The following is a 25725-nucleotide window of genomic DNA, read 5'->3' on the forward strand; positions in this document are numbered from 1 at the left end:
CTGCAGTATGTTCCTACCTCAGATCAGACTGCAGACATTCTCACCAAGCCTCTTGGTCCTGATAAGTTTGTCAAATTCAGAGGACAGCTTGGTGTGTTAGATAGATTAACCATTAAGGGAGGGTATTACAATAATAGATAAGACGTCTATTATTAGTTAATGGTTATCTTGTAAATATCTTTAGCTTTAGTTTGCTTTCGTTTTTTGCTTTCTCTGGAATAGAATGTTTGTATTCTTTATGATCGTTTCCTAAGGAAACATCGTCTCTTCCTTTTGTATAAATTAACCTTTCGGTCTCTGTTATTAATAAGCAAGTATTTACCAATTACCTTGTAATAATACTAAACTCCAAATTTCTTATGGATCAATCAAAAATTCAATAGCGCTTACACAGATCCACTAGATGGTGCATTTTCTGGAACCAATTTATTCATAGAAAACTGGCATATGTTCTCTTAGCAATAGTAGTTGAGCTTACAAATTGCACAAAACTCAGTATTGAGTTTGGACTATAATACTGTTAGAGGTGATTTGTGGCAATTTCATCGCTCCACCCAGACAACAAAGGTTACTTGTAGGGTTTCATCTCTTCACCCAAACAGAAGAGGTGATTCATGGAGGTTTTGTCCCTTCTTTAATGTCTCCTCACTAAATTAGGGTTAAATAACACTAATAAAATTATATGATAAAATATAATTATTATTATTATAAAAAATACAAATAATTGTAATTATAATTAAATGTTAACATTAAAACATAAGTAATAATTAATAAAAAAAATAACACATAATAACAACAATGCTAATAAATAGTAACATCCAAATATAAAAACGAATAAGTGAATAAATAATAACAAATTATAGAACTTCATAACACATCAACCAAAAGAGAAAACTCTAGGTGAGAAAAAATATTAAGAGTTGACAACCTATTAACATGAATGTGTTAAAATATTTTTTTATTCATAAATGAATAATTACAAATGGAGATGCAATCTCTTTATATAGAGAATAATTGATACAGAAATAGAAACTTTCTGAAAAGCTAACAAGAAAGTTTCTACGTGATCCATTTTTTTCCATTATTTGACCCATCCCAAAAACAAAGACATCTTGGAAACGAGGACGTCCCAGAAATTTGGAAACTTTTGGAAAAATGACCCCGAGCTGCCCATAAAATTAATACTTGAATTTTGATAATGTGTTTGACTTTGACTCTCAAGTGAACTCTCACTTTAAATTAATCAACAAAAACATTATAAGTTAAGGTTCTATAATGAATATAAGCATGCTTTATCCATGTTTCAATATGAATATTTAAATTCCCCTATATATTTTAAGTTTTCCCTTTTTTTAATATAGCTATCCCAAACGTTGTCCCTTGTCGTACCCTACTTCAAGGAAAAAATTCATCTCAGAAACCCATTCCCCATCCCCCGGTTCCGAAAACCTAGGTAACATAGTCTAAAAACTAAATACTAAGATGACAATTAAAACATTACAATATTATAATATCCTCCCTTAATGGTCATCCTCTAACTACCTGCAGAAAACTGTACATGTCTTATGGTCACAAATTCTTCAAAACATTATGCTAATGTTGAGACCCTCCCTAGATATATAGAATGTCATTGATCAAGAGCACCCAAAATTCGTCCAAAAAAAACAAGAAGGCTGCCCCTTTCTTCACAATGCTTTGCAACAAAAGACAAGAGCTTATCACTAACTTTGCCAATAAGATGAGTCTGCCACTAACCCTTCCAAAAAAAGTATTGACCAATAATCATCACAAAACGTCCAACCTAATGTTGGATAACAGAGTTATCCCTCCCTATAGCCAAACACACACCGAAAATAGCTGCCAAGATTTTGAGGAAAAATCAGCATACCCTCCAAACTTTTGCAAATGAGCATGACACCCAAATACAAATTACAAAATGTCATGAGTTTTGAAGAAAAAAATCAGCAACCCTCCAAACTTAAGCAAATGAGCATGATGCCCCAAAACAGACTGCAAAAAATCAAAATTTAAAAAAAAGACAAAGGTCAAACCCAAGATTACATCAGTAAAAAACTATAAAAATCCTCAAAGGAATCCAACACAAACTTGTAAATTACATAACCTAGAAACAATTATTGAGGATGAAAGCAAAAAACCAAACATAGTTTTTTAAGAACAAAAATAAATAAAACTCCCCCAGAAAATTTTCCAAGAAAAAATAATGAAACCTTTCTTGAAATTTTTATGAGAAAATTTATGAAAACCTACAAATAATTTTTTTTTGAGACAAAATTATAAACCCACCAATATTTTTTAACAGGAAAAAAATTATAAAACCCCACATAAAAACCTACAAGCGGCAACACACCAAACTTTGCATGGTAAAACAACACATGCAGGCAAGATGCAAGTACATGCAATCGACAAAATTTGCAGACATTTTCTCGAACCAAGACATTGCACAACCAAAACCTTCAACCAAGTTTGTAATTTTCAGCAAAGCATCTTTGAATCAGGCAACAAATTTGCAAAGTTAACTTTTCATAAAAATGTTTTAAAAAATTCTAGAATAAATTACAAGACAAAAGGAGCTGCAAATTTGACTTTTAAAAATTTGTCAAAAAAGCAGCCCATCAACCCACTTTGATACCATGTTACAATAGTTTATTATCCATAAATGAGTAATTATAAATGGTTACATAGAGAATAACTAAGAAAGAAATAGAAGCTTTCTTAAAAGCTAATTAGAAAAGTTTCTATGTTATCTAATTATAAATGGTTACACAGAGAATAACTAAGAAAGAAATAGAAGCTTTCTTAAAAGCTAATTAGAAAAGTTTCTATGTTATCTACAAATTAACTATTATCTAAAAATAAAATACTAAGATGACCTTTAAAGAAACATTACAATATTCTAATAGAATGAACTGGCAAAATATAATGAGTTGGGGATTAGCAGTTAACCATAAAGGATACAATTGCAAGGAAGTGGTGCAATTACAAGAGACATAAAGCACGTATTTCCCTACATGACTCCTTACTTGGGCACATGGAATAAAAACACATTTGTAATCATTCGCTCGAGGACTAAGGAGGATGAAAAAGCAAAAAGATTCAAATTTTAAGCGGAGATATTTTGAGAAAGATTAATATCAAATTGTTAATGACACAAAAGACATACACAGCTTTCTTTTCTCTCTTATAAGCAAAGGGAAGAAAAAATGTATGTTAATCGCTAAATCTCCAAAAATTATCATTTGCATCCACGCATTTGACCAAACATACCCAATCACTCTCAAACATATTCACAACAATTACTTGATACTCTGCAAATTGTGCTTCTTCACATAATTTACATGCACTCCACCTGAATTCATTGCTTGTGCTTCTTCACACATTTTTTTATGCATTCCGCCTCAATTTATTGCTTCCGCCCTTCACCATTATTTTCACACTGCCTCAGTAAATGTGCCACTTGTTGACATTGATGTTTACGTCACCTTGGATACCATTTGTTCATTGGCTTGCACGATCAGTAAGTAGTGTACTAATTCTCACATCATCAACACGATGAAAACATAGGGCCTAGATGCCCAACTTGTTTTACACAATCATTATGAGGATATGTTGCCTCAGACTCGAGTCCACAACTTTATCTTTGTAGTGTCATTTGCTGAAAGATAGAAGCAAACATTTACCAAACAAGAACCAACAGGCATAACACACATGTCAGTCAGGAATATGGAAGACTCCAAATCACTACAAGAGGGTTCTACATGCTAAACATCTAATTCAAGAGAGATGAAGGGCACATCACATACATTAATTACATGTTCTACCTGAATAAAAGGCATAACAATCATAAATGCAACAAAACAACTGAAACACTCAACCAACTTAAAAAGTAAGTTATATTCTCCAAATTTCAGTTACAGCTAAAGACAATCCTGGATTTTGGAGAAAGAAAGGAGCAGCTACTGAAAAATTGTATCAAATATACTATCTGAATGGAAGGATGCTGAAATTTATTTTACGTAAGCAATATTAATAAATTAATGCAAGGAGAAGTGTGTAAAATAAGAACTGTAAACGTAAATCGTAAATTCAAGAAAAAAGATCAAAATAAAACTGTTAATGAATATCCATATTAAGAATCCATTTATCCACTGATATCTGATACAATGAAACAACGGTAGCATTACAGTACCCACTACCTACCCTTTTAAGTTTTTCTATATCTTCTGTAGTGTTTTTTTAAGTTTCTGTTTTTGCTGTTTTTTGATATTTTTGTGTTGCTAAAGAGGATGCAACCAAGGATGTCCTGCTGTTCCCAACACGGTCCAAACACATCCTAGCACTTCCTCTGCCATACCATGGGTAGCACGGTATCCCCAGTATTTCCAAAAACAGGTAGTGCTCCACAAGAAGTCCCCAATTGAAAGAAATGTTATTCGAATGTCACCAAAAACTTAAAAAAATCAAGGACCGGAGAAACATTTTGTTCCCATTCCCCATCTCTGAACCAACACCTGGATCCCCATGGGCACATCCCTGTAGAATCATGAAAGTAGTAGAGTTTTAGACCACAAAACCTAAATTCTAAAGTTAGGTTAAGACTACCTTCCTTGTGGCCTGTAACCTTCAAAAGACACAAGAAAAGAAGGCAAATGTCGTATAATTTACAATACTAAGTTTCCCAAAGTCAAATCAGGCAAGGTTTCCAGTCTTAAGGAAAATCTCAACCTCACTAGGGCTCACATGACAAAAACCGCCTGCATGTTCTGGGAGAATTTTACAAAACTGGTGACCCTGTCGCTGCATTCAGCCAAGCAACGAGTCCAGAATGTTGTGGCATAAAGCCAAACATGAGTTCAGTCCACTGGTGCGACAGTGTCAAACATGAACTCTATCACTGTTAAGCACCTAGCCCTTGGAAGAAAATTTAGTTTGCAAAAAGTGAATGAGACCTAAACGAACCAAAATCAATTGCAACTATTTTTTTATCACTCCTCCTCATGCGCCCCGTAATAAGATTTAGTACCATGGGAACTGGCATAGACAAGCAGCGAGGAAATGAAATCAACATAAACTTCAATACATTCATTTTGTAAAACATAAGAAAGACTTAGGTTTCCTGAGTTGACGACGTAGCAAAATATTTCGGAAAGTTCCGGTTCTAAATTTGAAGTTTTGAAATGAAACTCGTATAAATAAATTCAAGCAAACGAAGAAAAGCGGTCCCAAAATATAATTTGCTTTGTTGCTAAACCCTAAACCCTATATCTCAGCAACAAAAAATAATTAAACCACTACAGCTTATCCTAAAAAGGAAGCAAAGGATTGGGCATCAAACCTGTAATGGTCCCATGGACTACAGTTCCGTTCTTGAGTTCAATGTTGACTGTTTCGTTGTTCAACTTCATCAGAAACCTACGAAAATGGAATCCAAATGAAACGGGGCGATCAGACAGTGAATTGCATATCCTCCAAGAAACCACGTCAAAATCATTTTTTCCACGATAAAATGAGAAAAAGAAACCCACAAAGAATGAAGCCTCTAGTGTCATTGAGCATACCGTACAAGCTTCATGGTTGCAAATGTTGCGACGCTCAGTAGGAGTTCTTAAGCGGCAGGTGTAACTTCAAATGTAAAGACACTCATAAGCAGTTGGAAGGACTTAAATCAATGATACAGACAATTGGATGACGGGGACATTCCCTATATTTGCGCAGGGGTGTTCCGCTATTGTTATAGCTGCAATGGCGAAGTGTAGTATTCACCCACATTCCTTTCGGCGACTGTGGAAAAGATCCAAATAAAGATAGGAGAAATGGCCGCGGAGGATACAGCTGAAGTGGAACAAACTACCCTTAAGAAGGAATTCGATTTATTTTCAATAAAAAAAAATTTGTCTGCTCCAATACTTTCAAATCAATTATAAGACTACTTTGAATGATCTTAATATATATTTATAAAAAAAAGTTGAACCGGAGGGAGTTATTTAGTAGAGATGACCTAATAGTCACTTAGGCTAATTTTAGGCACCTAGAATTTGTGCGAGGTGGTCTAAAAGTGTCATTTTAAAACATTTGTCCAAAATCCGTTATGGTCACCTCCCAATAGTTGCTCACCAAAAAAAAAAAAAATTGCACAAATGGACTAATCAACAACCAATAAAGCTAAAAAATTATCAACTATTAGTTCATGTTTGATCAACTATTAGTACATGTGCTATCATTGTTGGGGACTTTTTATGAGCGGTAATTGGGGCATGGGTGACTACTGGATCGTCTCCCTTATTGACTTTAGAAAAATAAGCTCCCTACTCTCTTTGTAATAAAGAGAGTGGGAAGGTACACGGATAGAAGTGATGAAGGGTGTTTCCCTTAATACCACAAAAACACACAATAGAAACAAAACAAAAAAAACAATTTGAGAGAACAAAATATGGACTTCTTATTATCTCCTCAAGTGTGGAATTACATAATTCATAATTACAATATGCAAACCCACATGGGCGCCTTCTTTACAATAGTTTATAAGATAGAGTTGTGACGATCACCCAGAACTACTCTAAACAACCTATGGGCCTTCCTTATATAGGCATTTTTCATCACTCGGGAACATTTTGGATACTAAGCCCTAACTCTTAAGGTTGACCAACCTCATATTATATTATTTTATTACACTTCATTACATAGGATCGACTTAAAACAAATTACAAATTACATTTTCAGATGGCCCACTTTTGGAGAGCATAACTAACAAACCATTGACCCAATTGGCTATTATAACCCCTTTTTGAAAATGATAGCTTTTGTTCTACAGCTAACAATTGTGAAAGTGCCCATCAGTTGAGGTTTGACCTCATTTTAGAGCCATTTAGGCCTTCATCATTAAGCCTAAAGTTTGGATAGTCAATTCTCATATTGAAAACTTGCAATTGTATATGCTACTTTAGTATGTTAGAAACACTAAATTAAAACAATCAAAAAGCATTTGCATACTAATTTAACATAACTTTATGAGAGACAAAGTGAAGTCCTCAAATGAGAATATGAGCCATGGATAGGCTCTCTCAATGAGGATGATCACTTGATGTAGAGGTGTGTCTAATAGCTAAGATGGCTTCATTATGTATGTATGCTCAAATGCTCAAATGGGCTTCAATGGAGGATTTTTGATAGATTTTGGTGAATGGATTTGATGTAAAAATGGCTTCTCAAAATGGCATTATGGCTTTACTTTCTAGATTGTGTTGTTTTTGCAAAGGGGAAGGATCCAATTTATAGGCAAGAGGCTGGAGGGATGGAGGGCTAAGATGGAAGGAAAGGAGAAAGCTTATGGAAGGCTCAGATTGAATGAGAGGAGAGCACATGGATTGTGCTTCCTTACAGCCAATCAAGGAGTGACACATGTCACAGGGTGAGAGGATGGAGGAAAGGGCAAGGATGAGTCAACAAAGGAGGCTCAAGGGATAATATCTTCATAAAGACCCTTCATAAGTGCTTTGAAGAGCATTAAAGGAGAGTGTAAGAGATATTTGAGGGTCATTTATGTTAGAGGGTGAGGAATTTCGACTTGGGTTGGATTAGGAAAGTTTTAAGCTTGCTTAAGATTGTGCAAATGATTAGAGGATGGATTAGGATGGTTTAAGATTAGCTTAGGGATAGACAAGTGGATGGCAATAAATGAGGGTGGGTGAAGGAGGAGATATTTGTTAACTTTGGCTTGGGTTAGCAAGTCTTAACTCATGTTTAGGGAATGTGACAAGGTTAGGAGGGGATTAGGATTAGGATTAAAGATAAGGATTGACATCTTTTAGAAGAGTCTAGGCTTTGGATGAGGATGAAGACTTTCTAGAAGAGTCTAGAACTTCCTAGGATGAGGATAAAAAAGGTTTTTTAGAAAATAAATAAAGTTTTATTTATTTCAAGGGTTTTGGTTGAGGAGATATTTATTAAAACATTTTTAATAAACATGAGGATTAATATTTAATCTTAATTAAATATTTTGAGTTGGGATTAGGGGTAGGAAATGATGGGATTGGCCTTTAATCAAATTTAAGAAGGATTAGAAGATTTTAGAAGAGGTTAGTGGTCTTAAGGAAATTGGCCAAGTTTTGGGCAAAAAATAAATTATTTATTTATTTTAGAATTTGTGGTCAATTTATTAATTAAATAATTAATAAATAAGAAAATAATGTTTAAATAAGATTTAAACATTTTTTAGAGGGATTCCTTAATTAAATATTTTTAATTAAGATAAAGGGATTTAATGGCATAAAAATAAATTAATTAATTAATGATGATGTCATCAGGAACTTTTTCAGAAAATAAAAATACTTTATTTTCTAAAGAATTTTAGGTGTCTACATTTTGCCCCTCTTTGACATAGTGTTGAAACAACACTATTTCAAAGAAGTTCATATATAAATGACATGGAGATGACTTTATAGAGCAACACAATTGCCCTAGTCTCGGGTAGAAGAGAGAGAATGGACTGCATGATGCCCCCTCAAGAAGGCAACGGGGAGAGAAAACGAGGCTCGACATTTCTTTGAAAAATACAAGAATCCAGGATGAGCAAGGAGACTTAGATTAGCAAAGAGAAGGGGTTGAATTAGCTCAAACTCTCACTAAAGGAGAATGAGAATGAGAGAATCAGAGGCACAAGAGTAAATAAGCTTAAGACTTCAGGGAAGATGGAGGATGAAGGAGCGGAGCGCCATAAAAAGAAATCTAGGATAAGGGAAGGGATGATGGGATGAGATAAAGCTGAGGCAACAGGATTTCAAAGAGTCGGATTGATGGAAGATGGGTGTCAAAGATCCCTAGGACTAGGATTGTGGATCTTGAAAGATGAGGCTTGGTGGATTGATTTGTTAGGTGGATCCCTAAGACTAGGATTGTGGATCCCTAAAGCTAAGAGTGATGATTGATTTTGAGAGATACGGTTGCACAAGCTAGGTTAGGAGAGACGGATGCTAGATATGGATGGGGGAATAATGGAGATGAAGGGATTCCATTGAAGCTTTTTGAGCGGGGGGATGCTTCAAAAAGAAGTACCACCATGTAGTTGAGCACTAGATTTGCTATAGGAATGTTGGTTAATTGCCAAGGTGACCAAGAACATCAAGGCCTTTTCACCAACTGTCCAAAGGACTGACAAACTTGACTCAAAACAAACACGCTAGGATTGCCCCAGTAGCACACATGAATCCCAGAGGAAGTAGCGTGGAACTAACACTGGATAACCCACAAGCAGAAAAGAAAAACAAGCAAAAGACCTGATCAAAACCTTATGCTCAGATTGCCCCATTTGAAGTATACCATGATATGGAACATCGTGGCAACCTTGAGGAGGGAACATAAAGGTTGCTTGGAAAAGATACTTCAAGACCCAAAGGGAAGATTCCAAATCAAAAGAAAGCAAAAATCCAAAAGAGAACCGTTTTCCAACGAGATGGGTAGGACAAGGTACTAACCGGCCAAGATCAGACATGAGGAAAGCTATATCCTACAAAGATCTATCAGAGAGCACCTAAGCTGATGGATCTGGATGAGTGATGTGTCTGGCAAGCTGAACTAAGAAGGATAACACTTTGGTGATAGGAGATCTAGCTAAAGGATGCATTGGAATAGCTAACCAAGGGTTATGCGATGTGTGCAAGATGTTGATCAAGGATGAACTGACACGAAAGCTCGATAGATACAATGGTACTAAGCTAAAGAGGATGTACAAGCTTACAGACCAAGATATGTTACAAATATACAAGGTTGTTCATGTTTTGGTTTCTGTGAGATGGAAATGTTTTAGAGTGTGTTGGATGGATAGTTGGATAATTTGATGGTTTTGTGAAAAGTTTAAGGAAAATGGGATTCTTTGTGTGCATGTGATAGGATACAAACTAGGATACAAGCTTTGGCATATAATACAGGCTGGAATATGGTACAAGTTTTGGACAAGATTTGGATGTACAAGGTATGGTACAAGATTTACAAGGTATAATACAAGCTTTGGTACAAGATTTACAAGCTGAGGTACAAGATTTACAAGCTGTACAGGAGGTATTTACAAGCTTCATTAGATGTTGGATATTTGGTTGGAACACCAAGGGAACAAGCAGGTGTTTTATGGGATGGTGAGTGGATGGATGAGGGATAGGATAGTGATAGATAATGGATTAGTCTTAGTACACAAGGCGCCTGAGTTACCAAGTTTTCACCAAGGTACCTATCCAAGGCACTTGAATTGCCAAGTTTTCACCATTGGACGCTTATTTATCTTTACTATTTTTTTGTATTTTTCAAAAGCTGGGTATACCAAGGATCTTCAAGCATAGAACTTCTTGAGATGAATGATGTTAGTAGGATCATTCAAGAGTTCTCCTTCCGGTGTAGATAGCTGATAGGCTCCGGAGCCAAAGGAGGCAGTGACAACATAAGGACCAAGCCATGTAGGTTCAAACTTGCCTTTCTTTTCTCGATCGGCTTGGAGTTTCATATTTTCTTTGAGGACCATGTCGCTCAGCTAAAATTGTCAAGAAGCACCTTCTTATTGAAGTTCCTTTTGAGACGAGATTGATAGCCTGTGAGGTGATCATAGGCGTGTTGTCACTTCTCGTCTAGGAGATCTAGCTGGGTGAGCCGAGCTACTATGTATTCGTCACCTGATATTTGCCCTCGCAAAGATATGCACAAGGAGGGAAGTTCAACCTCTATGGGTAGTACCGCTTCGGCACCATAGACTAGGGAGTATGGAGTTGTTCCTGTGGATGTACAGAAGGAGGTTCGATAGGCCCATAGGGATGGATTTATTTGTAGGTGCCAATCGCAGCCGGAATCATTGACAACTTTCTTTAGGATTTTGAGGAGGGTTTTGTTAGTTTCCTTTGTCTGGCCGTTACCTTGTCGGAAATATGGGCTAGAACAGTGGTGATGGATGCAGAGGGAAGTGCATAATTCTTCCATGTTGAGATTTTTAAAGTTACCTTTATGGTCGGTGAAGATGGTGGATGGGATGCCGAAGTGGCAAACAATGTGGTACAAGATGAACTTGGAGACCTAAACTCTTGTAGCCGAGACTAGGGGGACTACTTCCACCCATTTAGTGAAATAGTTTGTAGCTATTATTATCCATTTATGTCCATCAGATGAGAGAGGTGTGATAGTTCCAACTAGATCAAGGCCCCAACATGCAAAGGGCCAAGGTGGTGCAATAGGTTGTAGATCTTGTGCTGGAGCATGCACAAGATTTGCGTGTTGCTGACATGGGAGACATTTTCTAACAAAGTCACAGGAGTCTTCTTCGATGGTAGGCCAATAGTAGCTTGTCTAAGGATTTGTCGCGCTAGGACAATACCACTCATAAAAAGTTCAGAGTGTACTTCTTTTAACGCCATCGTGGCCTTGTTTTGGTCTAAACACCTAGAGAGAGTATTGTGATATCCCCGACGATATAGGGTATTGGCTATGATGACATAGCAGGAGGATTTTCAGATGAGGTTTTGGCGTTGGGTTCGTGTGAGGTGAGGGGATATGATACCATCTTTAAGGTAAGCGTGGATTTCATGGTACCAAGGGGATTGGGGACCAACCAAGATGCAAACACGATTTGAATCCTCATTCACATAGGCGGGTGTGAGGAGCTGCTCGACTAAAAACTCATACTACATAGCCTCTTGGGGAATTTTCAAGAGCGAGCCGATAGTAGCCATAGCGTCCGTTGCCTTGTTCTACATTCGAGGCACTTGTGTAAACTGAAGCTTTGTAAAATGCTAAGTCAGCTGATCAACAAGCTCTTTGTAGGGTAATAGCTTTTCATCTTTGGTTTGATATTCATTTAGGACTTGCTTGATGATGAGCTGAGAATCGCCAAAGATTTGTAACTCAGTGATGTTCCATTTTGCGGCTATCTTTAATCCTGCGATGAGAGCCTCATATTCAGCTATATTGTTGGTGCTAGGGAATTGTAGCTTAAAAGCTTTTGGAATGAAATCTCCTTGAGGTGTTACCAACAATATTCCTGCCCCTGACCCATTAGATGTGTATGAGCCATCAAAATAAAGTTTCCATGGGGGTTGTTCTTCAATTAGACAGATATGCTCATCTGGAAATGTTGTGATCAAAGGATATGCATCTACTAGGGGTGCATCAGCTAGGTGATCTGCTATAGCTTGTCCTTTGATTGCCTTTCTATCAACATACTGAATGTCAAACTCACTTAGTAGCATGACCCATTTCGCTAAGTGACTTGTGAGTGTTGTTCTTGAGAGCATATACTTGAGAGGGTCGATCTTGGAGACTAGTTGGATGGTATGACTTAGCATGTAGTGGCGAAGCTTTTGAGTTGAGAAAACAACAACCAAACAAGCTTTTTCCATAAGAGTGTAATTGAGTTCATAACCAACTAGGGTTCTATTGATAGAGTAGATGGCTCTTTCTCTGTCGTAGTCATCGTGTTGTGCTAGAAGTACCCCTAGAGCAATGGGCATTGCTAATATGTACAAGATGAAGGGATGACTAGGAACTGGTGGAACCAAGATAGGGGGATTGGCGAGATACTGCTTGAGCTAATCAAAGCTGTGTTGACATAAAGAATCCCACTTGAAGTTCTCATCTTTCTTTAGTAGATGTGCAAATGGCGTACACTTATCTGCAAGCTGGGAGATGAAGCGTTGGACGGATTGAAGCTTTCTCTAAAGAGTACGAAGTTGTCGCAATGTCTGGGGAGGAGGCATGTCTAAGATAGTCTTGACCTTCTTGAGGTCGATCTCTATACCTCGTTTAGAAACTATAAAGCCTAGAAGCTTGCCAAATGTGACCCCAAAGACACATTTCTTGGGATTCAGCATGAGATGATATTTGGCTAACCTATCAAAGACTTTCTCCAGGTCAGCAAGATGATCCATGAAGCTATGAGATTTAACCAAGATATCATCCACATAATCCTCCAAAATGCTATGGATAAGATCATGGAAAATGGCTAGCATAGCTCTTTGATAGGTAGCCCCAGCATTCTTTAGGCCAAAAGGCATCATGTTGTAGCAAAAGGTTCCCCGAGGGGTAGTGAATGTTGTCTTATGTTGATCCTCTTTTGCAATCTTGATTTGATTATACCCAAAAAATCCATCCATGAGGGACAAAATTTCATGTCCAATTGTAAGGTCTACAATCATATCTATGTTGGGTAAGGGAAAATCATCTTTTGGACAAGCTTTGTTAAGATCTTTGAAATCAGTGCAGATTCTGATGTCACTAGAAGGCTTAGTGACGGGGACCATGTTGGAGATCCACTCTAAGTAGTCGATAGGTCAAATAACCTTAGCAGCTAACATTCTTTTTAATTCAGCTTTGACTAGTAATGCCACCTTGGGGTGCATTTTTCTAAGCTTTTGTCTGACGGGCCTGATCTTTGGATCGACTGCAAGATGATGAACTACAAGCTTTGGATCAAGTCTTGGCATGTCCTGATATGACAATGAAAATCGGCCAATGTTCTCTCTTAAGACCTCAAAGAGGAGATCAACTTGGTCTTGCGATAGGGATGCAGCAATGTGAACAAGTCTGGGGATCTCTGAAGAATCGATGTTGACTCCTCTAGTATCCGCAATTAGAATAGAAGACACCTCTGGTTGAATATCTTGAGGAGGTAATGCTAAATCCTCATGTTCTTCTTGTGACTCCAGATTTTCCTGCTAAGGGGCTCTCTTCACTGCCTGAGCTAGTCTCGGATTCGCCTTAGTTCTAGTTTTGGGTGTATTGGAACTAGGTTGGGGATTTTCTCCAAAATACCCCTTGGGATCTAGCTTATAGATATAGGCAGAATCTGGCTTTGTTTGCTTGTGAGGATTTTCGGCTCCCATATATCTTAGAAGAACTTCCTCTGATGTGAACTCATCAATGTGTATGACACTTGGTTGGTCCCAATCTATGAGTTCAGGGTGAGCGAGTGGTAGGTCGATGAAATGGATGGATAGTTCTTGGAGAACAGAGTCTCCCAAGAAGATTTGGTCTGGGATATCGTCATAGGCTCTCTTTTCAACTTCCTCCAGAATGTCTTTGATTTCTACAAGGTCATGGTGGATGTTCAAAAAAAGCATGACCGTCCATATTGGTGCCCCTAGTTGTGGGTATGCCAAAGCCTAGATCGAACTTCTTTTCCCGTTTGTGTGCTTCGATGGGGCACTGCATGCCTCTTTCCTCTGGTCCTAGACCACCACCTTGATAGTTCCATTTTTTAATGATGAGCTTATGTGCTTTGGGATACTTCTAGCTAAAGTGATCAAGGCGTGCTTGATTTCTTGGAGGTGCATCCTTATGTAACTAATTGTTGATATCTGGAGTGAGCTCCTCATGAAGAGGGATTCTCGAGGATACAAAGGTTGTTGGGCCAAGCTATGTGTATCGAGGAGGTGGAGTCTCCTTGGCGTTATGATATGTGGGTCATCCATGGGTGTGTGGATCAAGTGGCAATGCACCAACTGCAAATGCATCAGATAGGCTATATTCTCCGCAACCTTTGTTGTTGATCTTTACGGTAGATAGGGTGGAGGCGAGGATGGTTTTTGGGTCATTACAGGTGTTGGATGAATTGGCGATGGATTGGCCGATTTCAATGCTAGGGCAATGGTTTGTATATGAGGCTTCAACTACATTGCAATAAGCAAAGGGTTCTAGATCGGCATGGATGGTCACTTCAATGCCCTGATGCAGAAATTTGAGGCACTAATGATATGTGGATGGAACGACCTTCATGGCATGAATCCATGGGCAACCGAGGAGGATGTTAAATGGTAGGTTTAGATCAACAACATGGCAAACTGTCTCTTGGATGACCGGCCCAACCTTGATGGGTAGCAAAGCTGTGCCCTCTGTGGTTCTCTCCAGATTATCATAAGCTTTAATGGTGATAACCTCATTGATGATATCTACCTTAGTATACCCATCTTGTTTTATGAATTTTAGGGTGCAAATATTCAAGGCTGATCCATTATCTATCATTACTCTTTTTACGACGAAATTGGATACCATAATGGCTATGCGAAGTGGAAGGGTGTGATCTGGCTCGACCACAGGTATGTCAGTGGGCTTGAATGATAAGGCACATGAGGATGAAAGGTGTCCAACAAGATTAAAAAATTAGTCGCATTGATATCCGAAGGGACACAAGATTCTATGAGAGCACTATCAAGGATGTCTTTATACACAGGACTAGTGCGGAGAAGGTCTAAAATGGAGATTTGGGCTAGCATGTTCCCAAGGTGTTCCAAGATATTATACTGGCTTTTTGATGGAGCTGATGATGTTGTTGGGGTTGATAGTGTTGATGGGATTGATGGGGCTGCGATGTTCAATCGCACTCTTCGAGTGGTGACTGCACACTCATTGTTTGGGCCTTGGATATTGATAACATTGACAGAAGGCTCTTTCTCAGATATACAACCTATGAGGCTACCATAGTCTATGTAGGATGAAGTGTGGTCATTGTTCTTCCCATGTTGTTGGTTTGGCTAGCGGTTGTTGGTGTTGTTGTTGTTGGTTTGGATGGGTGCTTTTCGAGGATTTTGGTTGTTGTGAGGAGGAAAAGCATTTTGATAGATCTGCAAGCCTGCATTGGGAGAGGTTTGTGCTCCAACTGTGATTTCTTTCCGATCAATGAGGTCTTGCACATAATCTTTCAGCTTCATGCATCTGAGGGTGGTGTGCCCTTTCACCCTATGAAACTTGCAATACTCATTGTCTCTATACCATGCAACTTTGGATTGGCCTAGGTCGATTTGCTAGGTAGGAGGAAATTTGATGAGGTTTTCTTGACTAATTTCTCAAAAATGACATCCAATGGCTCACTAAGGGGTGTATAGTTTTGAGGTGCAGGTTGGAACTTGGGCTTGGTCCTGCAACTACATTGATGGCATTAGCTTGATTGTTAGACCCTTGAAAGTTAGGCTTTGGATTGTGGCTCTGAAAGCTTTATTGATTCTGTCGTTGGTTGTTGATAGCTTATTGATTGTTTGGTTGATAAGGTGGGTTGGACTGATTTTGGGAAGGACCAACAATATTCACATGTCTGGTGTCAGTGACCCCATCTGTTGCAACATGCTTGTTTTTGTTCCAATACCTAGACTTGTCATTTGAATGTGTTTGATTTTGGTTGGCTTCCTTATAAATCTTGACCACACCATCTTTAATGAGTTCTTGCTCAAGGATCATTCCTTTTTCTTTGATATATTTGTAGGTCTGCAAATAGTTCATGGTCATGTGGTGAGCTAAGCTGGGATGGGCATTATCAATAAACATTTTCACCAAATGGCGCTCTGGCAGGGTGCAAGATATGCGGGTGGTAAGGGTTTGCCATCTTTGCAGATATTCACCAAGACTTTCTCCACCTTTTTGCTTGTTGTGGACAAGATCAACCACTGATAATTCTATCTCAACAAGATGGGCATATTGGGCTACAAATGCCTTAGACAATTCAACAAAGTTTTTGATTGTGCCATATGGGATTCTATAAAACCATTCAAGAGCTAGTCCGACCAAACTTTTGGGGAAGAGGTGCAAAAGGAAGACATCACTATATGCCACTTCTTGGCAGTGCATGTAAAATTCTTTGATATGTGTGATAGGGTCTCCTTTTCCTCTAAATTTGTCAAACTTGGGTATCTCAAAGTGTTTGGGAAATGGTGTCATGGTAATGGCTCTGTCAAATGGGTAAGGACAGACATTCTCAAACTTGAAGGTTTTTGGGTCATTTCCCTCCTAGATGTTCTTCAAAGCTATCTTCATGGCTTCCCATTCTGAATTAACGGGTGATGGCTATGGTTCCTCCACTGTAGGAGCACTCTGAGGGAGATATGTGTTGAATGGTGCAATTGAATATGGATGGCTTTGAGGTATGGGCTGGTAGGGATTGTACGTGGCTTGGGAAACTGAATGGTGGATGATGGGTTGCTGAGGTGGAGGTGGCACATATTGCTACATGTGTTGTGAGGCTTGCTATTGATATTGGATTTGAGGTTGGGATTGAGGAACATAAGTTGGCTGTGGGATAAATGGATTGTTTTATGGAGGTAAGGTATAAGATGGTTGTGAAGCTTGGGGAAAGGATCAGGGAGCTTGTGGAACTTGACTTTGGATTTGAGGAGTTTGTTGAATATATGTGGGTTGTGCCCCCATTTGGGAGGGTATCTACATAGAAAAAGAGGCCAAGTAATTGGTGGTTGGTGGTGGTGGATTTCCTCCTAGAAATGGCATAGAAAAATAGTTAGTAATAGGAGGTAATGGATTAGTTGGTGGTGGAGGTGGTGGGAATTGAAAGCTTGGAAATTGAACTGATTGGGTTTGATAGCTTGGTGGCTAGATTTAAAAGCTTGGTAGAGTGGTGGCAGGAGCTTGGGTCACTCGAGAGCATGGAAGAACATTGGTAGTAGCTTATGGGGTTTGATAGCTTTGTGGAGTGAGGGCAGTAGCTTGTGGATTTGTGGTTGATGGCACTGAGCTCCAAGGACCTAGTGGAAATGATGGAATTGTGCTCTGAGCTGAGGTAAACAAGCTGGGGTGATGAAAGGTTGATTACTTGGCCCCATGGGTGGCATCCCAATTGTATATTGTTGAGGTTGGCCAAAGGTGCTAGCACTGATTTGGGAGATGGGTGGATTTGGAAGGTTGGGTTGGAGAGCAGCAGCAACAATAGTGAAGGGAGTGAATGATGAGGTGTTTTGGGCGAAGGGGGTTTGGGATGGAGTGGTATGGACCAATGGTGGAGTGGTGGTAGCTGTATTGGCTTGCAGAATGGAGATTTCAACTTGAGTGGAGGCTGGTATGTTTGGGTCTGTTGGATCATATGAGGTGTGTTGAGGCTCTTCTTTTGGTATATACAAAGGATGATTTGGATTGTAAGAGCCTATGGGTGGTGGCAACTGCCCAAACAAAGGGTGAGAAGGATCTAATAAGGGAGGAGGTCTTCCAAAATTGAAGGCTCCTACGTTGTCCCTCTGAAAGTTTGTCATGATTGTTTCTTTGTTCCTATCTATAATGGCGTTCACCAATACTACATTTCCTGGTTGGTTCATGAAAGCTTCAATGTTAGTAGGTGATGGTATAGTGTTCTCTGGGCTGAAGGATGATTGAGTGCTCAAGGGGAGCGATGCTGTCTAATCCAAATGATAGGGCTCCATTGTTTCCTTCTTCTTCTTGGCTAAGCGAGTGACGGGTGGCATGAAAATGTTCCTAGGGATGAGGTGCAACAATGTTGATGGATGCAAAGGGGGAGGCTTTTCTATGCAAATGATTTCCTATGCTGAGGCAAAGCTATATGACAAACCTAAGGAAGACTGGGTTGGGGATTCTAACTTCAAAGATATGTTGCCAAAACATGAAAGGTCTGCTTTCCTATGTGCAAGCTTGGTGGTGATTGTGTCAACTTAAGGATAGACTGATGATCCCTTAGGAAAAACATGAGATTGACCACTTGTGGACCCCAACCTTTAGCTCAAGGTGATGAGGGATGATAAGTGACAAGGCTAGATTACCCTAGACAAATATCTGTTAGAGGGATAACCTTGGTGAGACTAGTGGATTTGCAAGATGATAGGAAAAGCAAGTTCTGGCAATATGACAACAATTTTGAAGGCTTGGATGTGAAATTTTTGATTGCTGGCTAGATGGTTTGGTTCTAAGGCAAGGAACTAGATGAGATGGATGAGCTAAAATGCTTAAAGGGATAGCCTAGAATGGTTGGCTTTCCTACAAAGATGACTCTAAAGTGAAACTTATGCAAAAAGATGTGGAGAAACAAGGGGGCCTAATTATAGAAATCATGCCTAGTTGGTAAGACATAAGCAGGGTTAACTCCTGGATGTTTGCTAAATCTGATAGTGCGATCTAACCAAGCGTCTTGAAGGTCTTCATCGATAGCTTTGTGTTCTGCTTTGTGGAGTTTGGTAATTCAAAGGCTTGGTGTTACTTCCTTTCTCTTGGCTGAAATTTCTTGGTATACTTGAGATGACTTGAGTTTGGCTTTGTGAAACTTCTGTTTGGGTTTGGGTTGTTCTAACATAAATTCTTGAATCTGTTTGGTTTTGAGAGATCGTGGTTGTTTTGCTTCAACTTTGTTCAACTTCTAAAATAGGCAGTGACTATGCTAAGTGTGCCCTAAGCTAGGATTGGCCGAGTTTGGAAAACATTCATTCAACAAGTAAAAGATCAAGCAATAGATAGGAACAACCAGATAGAATTTTTGATTCTCAGAAGACAGTAACTGCGCCGTGGAGTGTGCATATTCTACAAATGTTTCGATCAGTCACTTCAAACACATTAACATCTTAGATGGTTGTCTACAAGGCTGACAGTTGGTTTAGCTAGGGAGTCCTCGATATACCCAAGGTACGTGAGGCCCAAATCCGTAGATGAAACCAAAACAATGTCACACAGCCGAGAGGAGCGGTAACCCCCTTCTCCTCTTTCACTTCTCAAGGGTATAAAGTTCCTTGAGGCTTAGCCCGAGTGACATAATTTTGATCCCAAGAGAGGTGTCTTTGGATTCACCTCCTAATCTTTATACTCCGTCGGAATGCTGGAGTTGAGGTCGTCCCAAGGGGTGATGAAATCCTCAAGCAGGCCTCCTAAAAGTTAAGACAAGATTTTGGATCCTAATCTTATGCACCCAAGATGGCCTCGAAAGACGATAAGGGGAGAGAAGACTTGGATGATCTTGGGCTAAAAGATAGAGTTCTTTTCCAACTGACGCTTTAAGTTTTTTGATCTAGACCTTTTGAAAACACACATGATTTAAGATGCAAAGGTTCAATTCCAATTTGAAATGCACCAACAAAAGAGAAGTGATCGAAGAATTAATACACCTTGAAGATTTAGGGTCAACAAAAAGTAAACTCGCACGCCCGGAGGCCCTCCACGTCAAGTATCGGTTGATTTTCTTTAAGCCATTTAAGATTGAGTGTGAGTTTGTTTTTAGCCCAAAACAAAGATGTGTGTAAAGCTCGATTTCAAGCGCATGCCCAGAGGCCTTCCACATCAAGATTTGTTCAATTTTTATGCCCAAATGAAGTGTTAGCGAGACTAATGTGCATTCAAGAAATTTTCTATCTTAGAAAAATCAATAAAAACTCAAGTGAGTGGAATTTGATTTTTTTGGAGCACTTAACACCTTCTTAGGTAGACCCATCCCCATATATGGCGCTGATATTGCAACCAATGGTTAGAATGATGGGTGATTAAAGAGGGTGAGTCCAACAACAAATTTACTCAAAATGTCTTTATTTGTTTTTATAACTTATAAAGTTTCTAAAATGTGGATTTTTTTTATGCCCCAAAAGATGATTATTTGATCTATGGCATTCAAGATTGGATTTGTTGTTTTAATTATGCATTCATAAAAAAACAAACAAACTTGATTATAATCCATGGCACTCAAGAGTGATTTTAGCAACATGCATTCAAAGACAAGTGATTAAACATTCAAGTTTTTTCCTTTGAGCATTCAAGATTGAGATTTTGCGTGTTGTTTTAAGAACTTTGAAGTGCTTTGTTTTAACCTTAGATCATTCAAGATTGTTTTGGACTCAAAAGTGAAAATGACTCTTTGGACTTTGGTTTTCATTTAAGATTTTGTGTTCTAGTTTGCATGTTTTGAGCTTAAAAAAATAATGATATTCCTAGATTGTTTTGATGCATGAAAAACTCAGGAAACATTCAAGATTTTGCAACAAGACATTTGTTTGGAACAAATAACAAAGCTTTTAGGACAATTTTGGAAACCATTTAGGACTCTTAGTTTTCATGAGATTTTTAAAAGAACTTTAAAATATTTGCAAATGAGGTTCATTTTATCCTTGATTGATGCTTTGAGTTTGATTTAGATTTTACTGTGCACTTAGTGTTGATTTTGAACCTTTTAAAATGGAAACTTGAAGTTCTTTTTAAATTCCCAAAAATGAAGTGTTCCTAACTTTGCATGAATGCATCTAAAACCTTGATGTTGCAAGGATGCAAATGATTGGATTGGTTTAGTTTCACTTGTTAAAAGATTTTTTTTTTGCAAATTTTTAGTTTTTAATGGATTTAAGTATAATTTGGGGGTTCATTTTAAGCACTAAAAAAAAGTGTGTATGATTTTGCTTCCTTAAAAAAAAAAGGCCAAGATCCCTCAAGAAGAAGAAGAAGAAGTAGACGGAATAGAAGAAGAATATAGACAAGAGGAAGAAGAATTCCAAGTGCTCCATCCACCTATAAGCTTGAAAAAATTGCAAACACTATGAGATAGACTATGAGTTCCTTTGTCTTCTTCATGCTCATGTGGACCTACAAAACCAATTTATACAATCCTACCAATCACAAAAACAAGAAAAATTAGTCAAAATTAGGAAATGACATACAAAACTTGACTTAAAAAGCTAATGAAGATGACTCATGCGGGGTCCCACCGAGTGTGCTAAAATGTATATGCTACTTTAGTATGTTAGAAACACTAAATTAAAACAATCAAAAAGCATTTGCATACTAATTTAACATAACTTCATGAGAGACAAAGTGAAGTCCTCAAATGAGAATATGAGCCATGGATAGGCTCTCTCAATGAGGATGATCACTTGATGTAGAGGTGTGTCTAATAGCTAAGATGGCTTGATTATGTATGTATGCTCAAATGCTCAAATGGGCTTCAATGGAGGATTTTTGATAGATTTTGGTGAATGGATTTGATGTAAAAATGGCTTCTCAAAATGGCATTATGGCTTTACTTTCTAGATTGTGTTGTTTTTGCAAAGGGCAAGTATCCAATTTATAGGCAAGAGGCTTGAGGGATGGAGGGCTAAGATGGAAGGAAAGGAGAAAGCTTATGGAGGGCTCAGATTTAATGAGAGGAGAGCACATGGATTGTGCTTCCTTACAGCCAATCAAGGAGTGACACATGTCACAGGGTGAGAGGATGGAGGAAAGGGCAAGGATGAGTCAACAAAGGAGGCTTAAGGGATAATATCTTCATAAGATCCTTCATAAGTGCTTTGTAAGAGCATTAAAGGAGAGTGTAAGAGATATTTGAGGGTCATTTATGTTGGAGGGTGAGGAATTTCGACTTGGGTTGGATTAGGAAGGTTTTAAGCTTGCTTAGGATTATGCAAATGATTAGAGGATGGATTAGGATGGTTTAGGATTAGCTTAGGGATAGACAAGTGGATGGCAATAAATGAGGGTGGGTGAAGGAGGAGATATTTGTTAACTTTGGCAAGGGTTAGCAAGTCTTAACCCATGTTTAGGAAATGTGACAAGGTTAGGAGGGGATTAGGATTAGGATTAAAGATAAGGATTGACATCTTTTAGAAGAGTCTAGGCTTTGGATGAGGATGAAGACTTTCTAGAAGAGTCTAGAACTTCCTAGGATGAGGATAAAAAAGGTTTTTTAGAAAATAAATAAAGTTTTATTTATTTCAAGGGTTTTGGTTGAGGAGATATTTATTAAAACATTTTTAATAAACATGAGGATTAATATTTAATCTTAATTAAATATTTTGAGTTGGGATTAGGGGTAGGAAATGATGGGATTAGCCTTTAGTCGAAATTTAAGGAGTAGAAAATTTTGGAAGAGGTTAGTGGTCTTGAGGAAATTGGCCAAGTTTTGGGCAAAAAATAAATTATTTATTTATTTTGGGATTTTTGGTCAATTTATTAATTAAATAATTAATAAATAAGGAAATAATGTTTAAATAAGATTTAAACATTTTTGAGAGGGATTCCTTAATTAAATATTTTTAATTAAGATAAAGGAATTTAATGGCATAAAAATAAATAAATTAACTAAATAATTAATTAATTAATTAATGATGATGTCATCAGGGACTTTTTCAGAAAATAAAAACACTTTATTTTCTAAAGGATTTTAGGTGTCTACAGCAATAACTACATTAATACATATGATATGGCAATGCAACTCTTATGGTAGGCTTATATATCTAATATGACCTACACATATGAAATTAGAATAGTTTGAGCTCATAAGACCAATTTACTAAAATTAGCAAGCTTCCACAAATAGCAACTATGTACAAAAATAACCCTTATTGAAAACACAAAACTAGAAATAGAAATATTTTTGGGTGATGCAAGATTGCCCTTGCACCCAAGATGCTCAAGAAGGATTGTGGGGAGAAAAAGAAAGAGGAAAGAGGGACAGATAAAGATGGAAGAGAAAATATATAGGAAGTCTAGTAGACATTACAAGATTATTACAATGTTTGTAGTCATTAAATCATTTGTTTATGTTTTCCATTCTTCTTTTGCTCTTATTTTTTATTCACACAATATCATATTTCTCTTTAAACCTCTCTTTCTCTACCTATTTATCCCCTCTCTTTATTACTTCTATCTTCACCTTATTTACCCCTTTATCTTTACCTTCCCATCTCTCAAGTTCTCTGTCTAAATGACACTATCTCTATCTTTATATGTCTTGACCTCTCCATCCTCCTCTCTTCTTCCATCTCACTCACCTCTATATCTTGTATGAGTTACATCTCTCTCTCTCTCTCTCTCTCTCTCTCTCTCTCTCTCTCTCTCTCTCTCTCTCTAACACACACACACAATCAATAATATTCAATTATTTTTAACACTCAATAATGATTTTTTTAGTTGATTAATAAATAAATAAAATAATACAGCTAAATTTTACTTGAATCATTATGTTACAAGCATTGTACTTAATGAACAATTGTGTTTGTGGTCATTTGGGTCTCAAGTAGCTAACATTACGGTGATGAGACCTTGGTGTGTGTGTGTGTGTGTGTGGAGAGAGAGAGAGAGAGAGAGAGAGAGAGAGAGAGAGAGAGAGAGAGAGAGAGAGAGAGAGAGAGAGAGAGTTTTGGGACTACCTTTATACACGTTGATTGCATTTTATTGAAAGTTCTCAACCACTTTTCAACAAATTTATTATGTAGATTTTGCAATCATAGAAAGTCATGACAGGACAACACAAGTGCATGGATCCTTACGTCAAAACATCATTAAATTCACATTAATAATTAGAGGCTCATCTATACATGTTGAGAGAGAGTTTTGGAACTACCTTTATGCATTATTACATTTTATTGAAAGTCCTCAACCACTTTTAAACAAAATTATTATGTAGATTTTGCAATCATAGAAAGCCATGACAGGAGAACATGAGTGCATGGATCCTTACATCAAAACATCATTAAATTCACATTAGTAAGTAGAGGCTTATCTATTTTAAGATCAACTCAATATGTAATAACCTTAGAGTAGTTGTATAAAATGGGGGGAAAAAAGTGGAGTTGTTTGAACCAAAAATTAGTCAAAATTAATTTGAAATTTGATGGTTTTGTTTATTTAAATTTGTCAATAGAAAATTACTCTAAATTTTGATGGATTTGTTAATTTTAGATTTTCAACAACAAAAATATGTTTACTTAAATAGACTGGTAAAACACAATTCAAATCTTTCATTCGTTAACAAAAATACGATAAAATAGCTACATGCAAATTAAATTTTTAAGAGAAAATGAAATATTATTTCCAAAAGATCATTTATTGACACAGTGCAAGGTAGCAGAATCCCCAAAGGAAATGTCCTAGCCCCCAACAAATAACCACACAGCGAAAACACAAAAAATAATGCAAAATCTAATACCAAATCACAACCCTTTATTCATAAAATAATTGATTACATTCAATATGTCCGGTTGTAAGGCCTTTTGGGTTAGGGCCAAATACAAACAACAATTACAATATCAGTTCTATAAGATCCCACAAGATTCACAATCTTGATCCCAACTAGTCCAAATCCACAACTGAATCAAAATATTAAGAAGAACCACACTTGTACCCTCAGGTCCACCAAGCAATCCTGTAGTTCTCAGGATACAACTACTAGCTCTTCCAAATTTGCATCTACCTTTCATCCTCTTCTCCAAGCTAGATGATAATAATACCTAAAGACTTCACAAAACCCCCTAATTATACCACTACACCACAAGTTGGTCAGTTCATTACAAATTAAATTAAATCCCTTACATTTAATATATGTTGAGCCATGAGTCAACCACAACACAAATTAAATACCCATACATAAATTAAATGTCAAAATTTGGCTCACTAACAACTCGACACCAACAGGAACCAAGACCAAGCTGAGTGCTAGAGAAAATCAAGCCAAGTGTCAACCAAACCATATGCAATGTTGAGCTCCCAAAGCATGTCGAGCACCATAGTGTATGCCAAGCACCATAGAGTATGTTGAGCTCCTAGTACTTTATGAGCTCCTATAATGAAATAACTTGCACAATATAAGAAATAATATAAAATATTATATAAATACTTGATAATAACTGAGAGTAATAGGTCACTTTGAGGCAGCAACCTCTAAATATCTCCAATGAGAACACACTTCACAATATGATCTTGAAATAAGAATCACAGTCTCCTATATATAACTAATCATACTTAGGATGAATAGACACAACCTTACATAACACCTAGGCCGACCTGCCTACCTAAATAACAATATAATAATGATAACATGACTTAATTAAGGATTAAGATAGCCACAAGTTTAATATTCATAACCCTATATACACCAATATTAAGGGCGTAGCATGCCCCCTTTCTTGAAAGAAGCATTTTCCTCAATGCTAACCAAGTGTGGATTATTTTGAACAAACTCCTCATCCTCCCATGTGGCCTCTTCAACTAGTA

At 37.5% G+C, this 25725-nt stretch overlaps 1 protein-coding gene across 2 annotated transcripts in view; it reads right to left on the bottom strand.

The window, feature by feature from the left end:
* LOC149531763 (small nuclear ribonucleoprotein SmD1a-like) overlaps window positions 1-5935 on the bottom strand; it is a 63025-nt gene extending 57090 nt beyond the window's left edge. Inside the window, exons 1-2 of one of the 2 annotated variants that reach the window (XM_089810213.1) lie at window positions 5577-5935; window positions 5354-5430 (exon numbers count right to left, since the gene is read on the bottom strand). In XM_089810213.1, coding sequence (XP_089666339.1) covers window positions 5354-5430; window positions 5577-5590 — 91 coding nt within the window. In that variant the 5' untranslated portion in view covers window positions 5591-5935. Of the gene's footprint in view, window positions 1-5353; window positions 5431-5543 lie in introns of both variants that reach the window. The other variant, XM_089810214.1, reaches the window with a different exon arrangement.
* Between the last annotated feature and the right edge of the window lie 19790 nt (window positions 5936-25725).

The sequence above is a fragment of the Cupressus sempervirens genome, chromosome 11, assembly GCF_028749045.1.
Source record: "Cupressus sempervirens isolate cs-2001-9-10 chromosome 11, ASM2874904v1, whole genome shotgun sequence".
NCBI classification, from domain to species: Eukaryota; Viridiplantae; Streptophyta; class Pinopsida; order Cupressales; family Cupressaceae; genus Cupressus; species Cupressus sempervirens.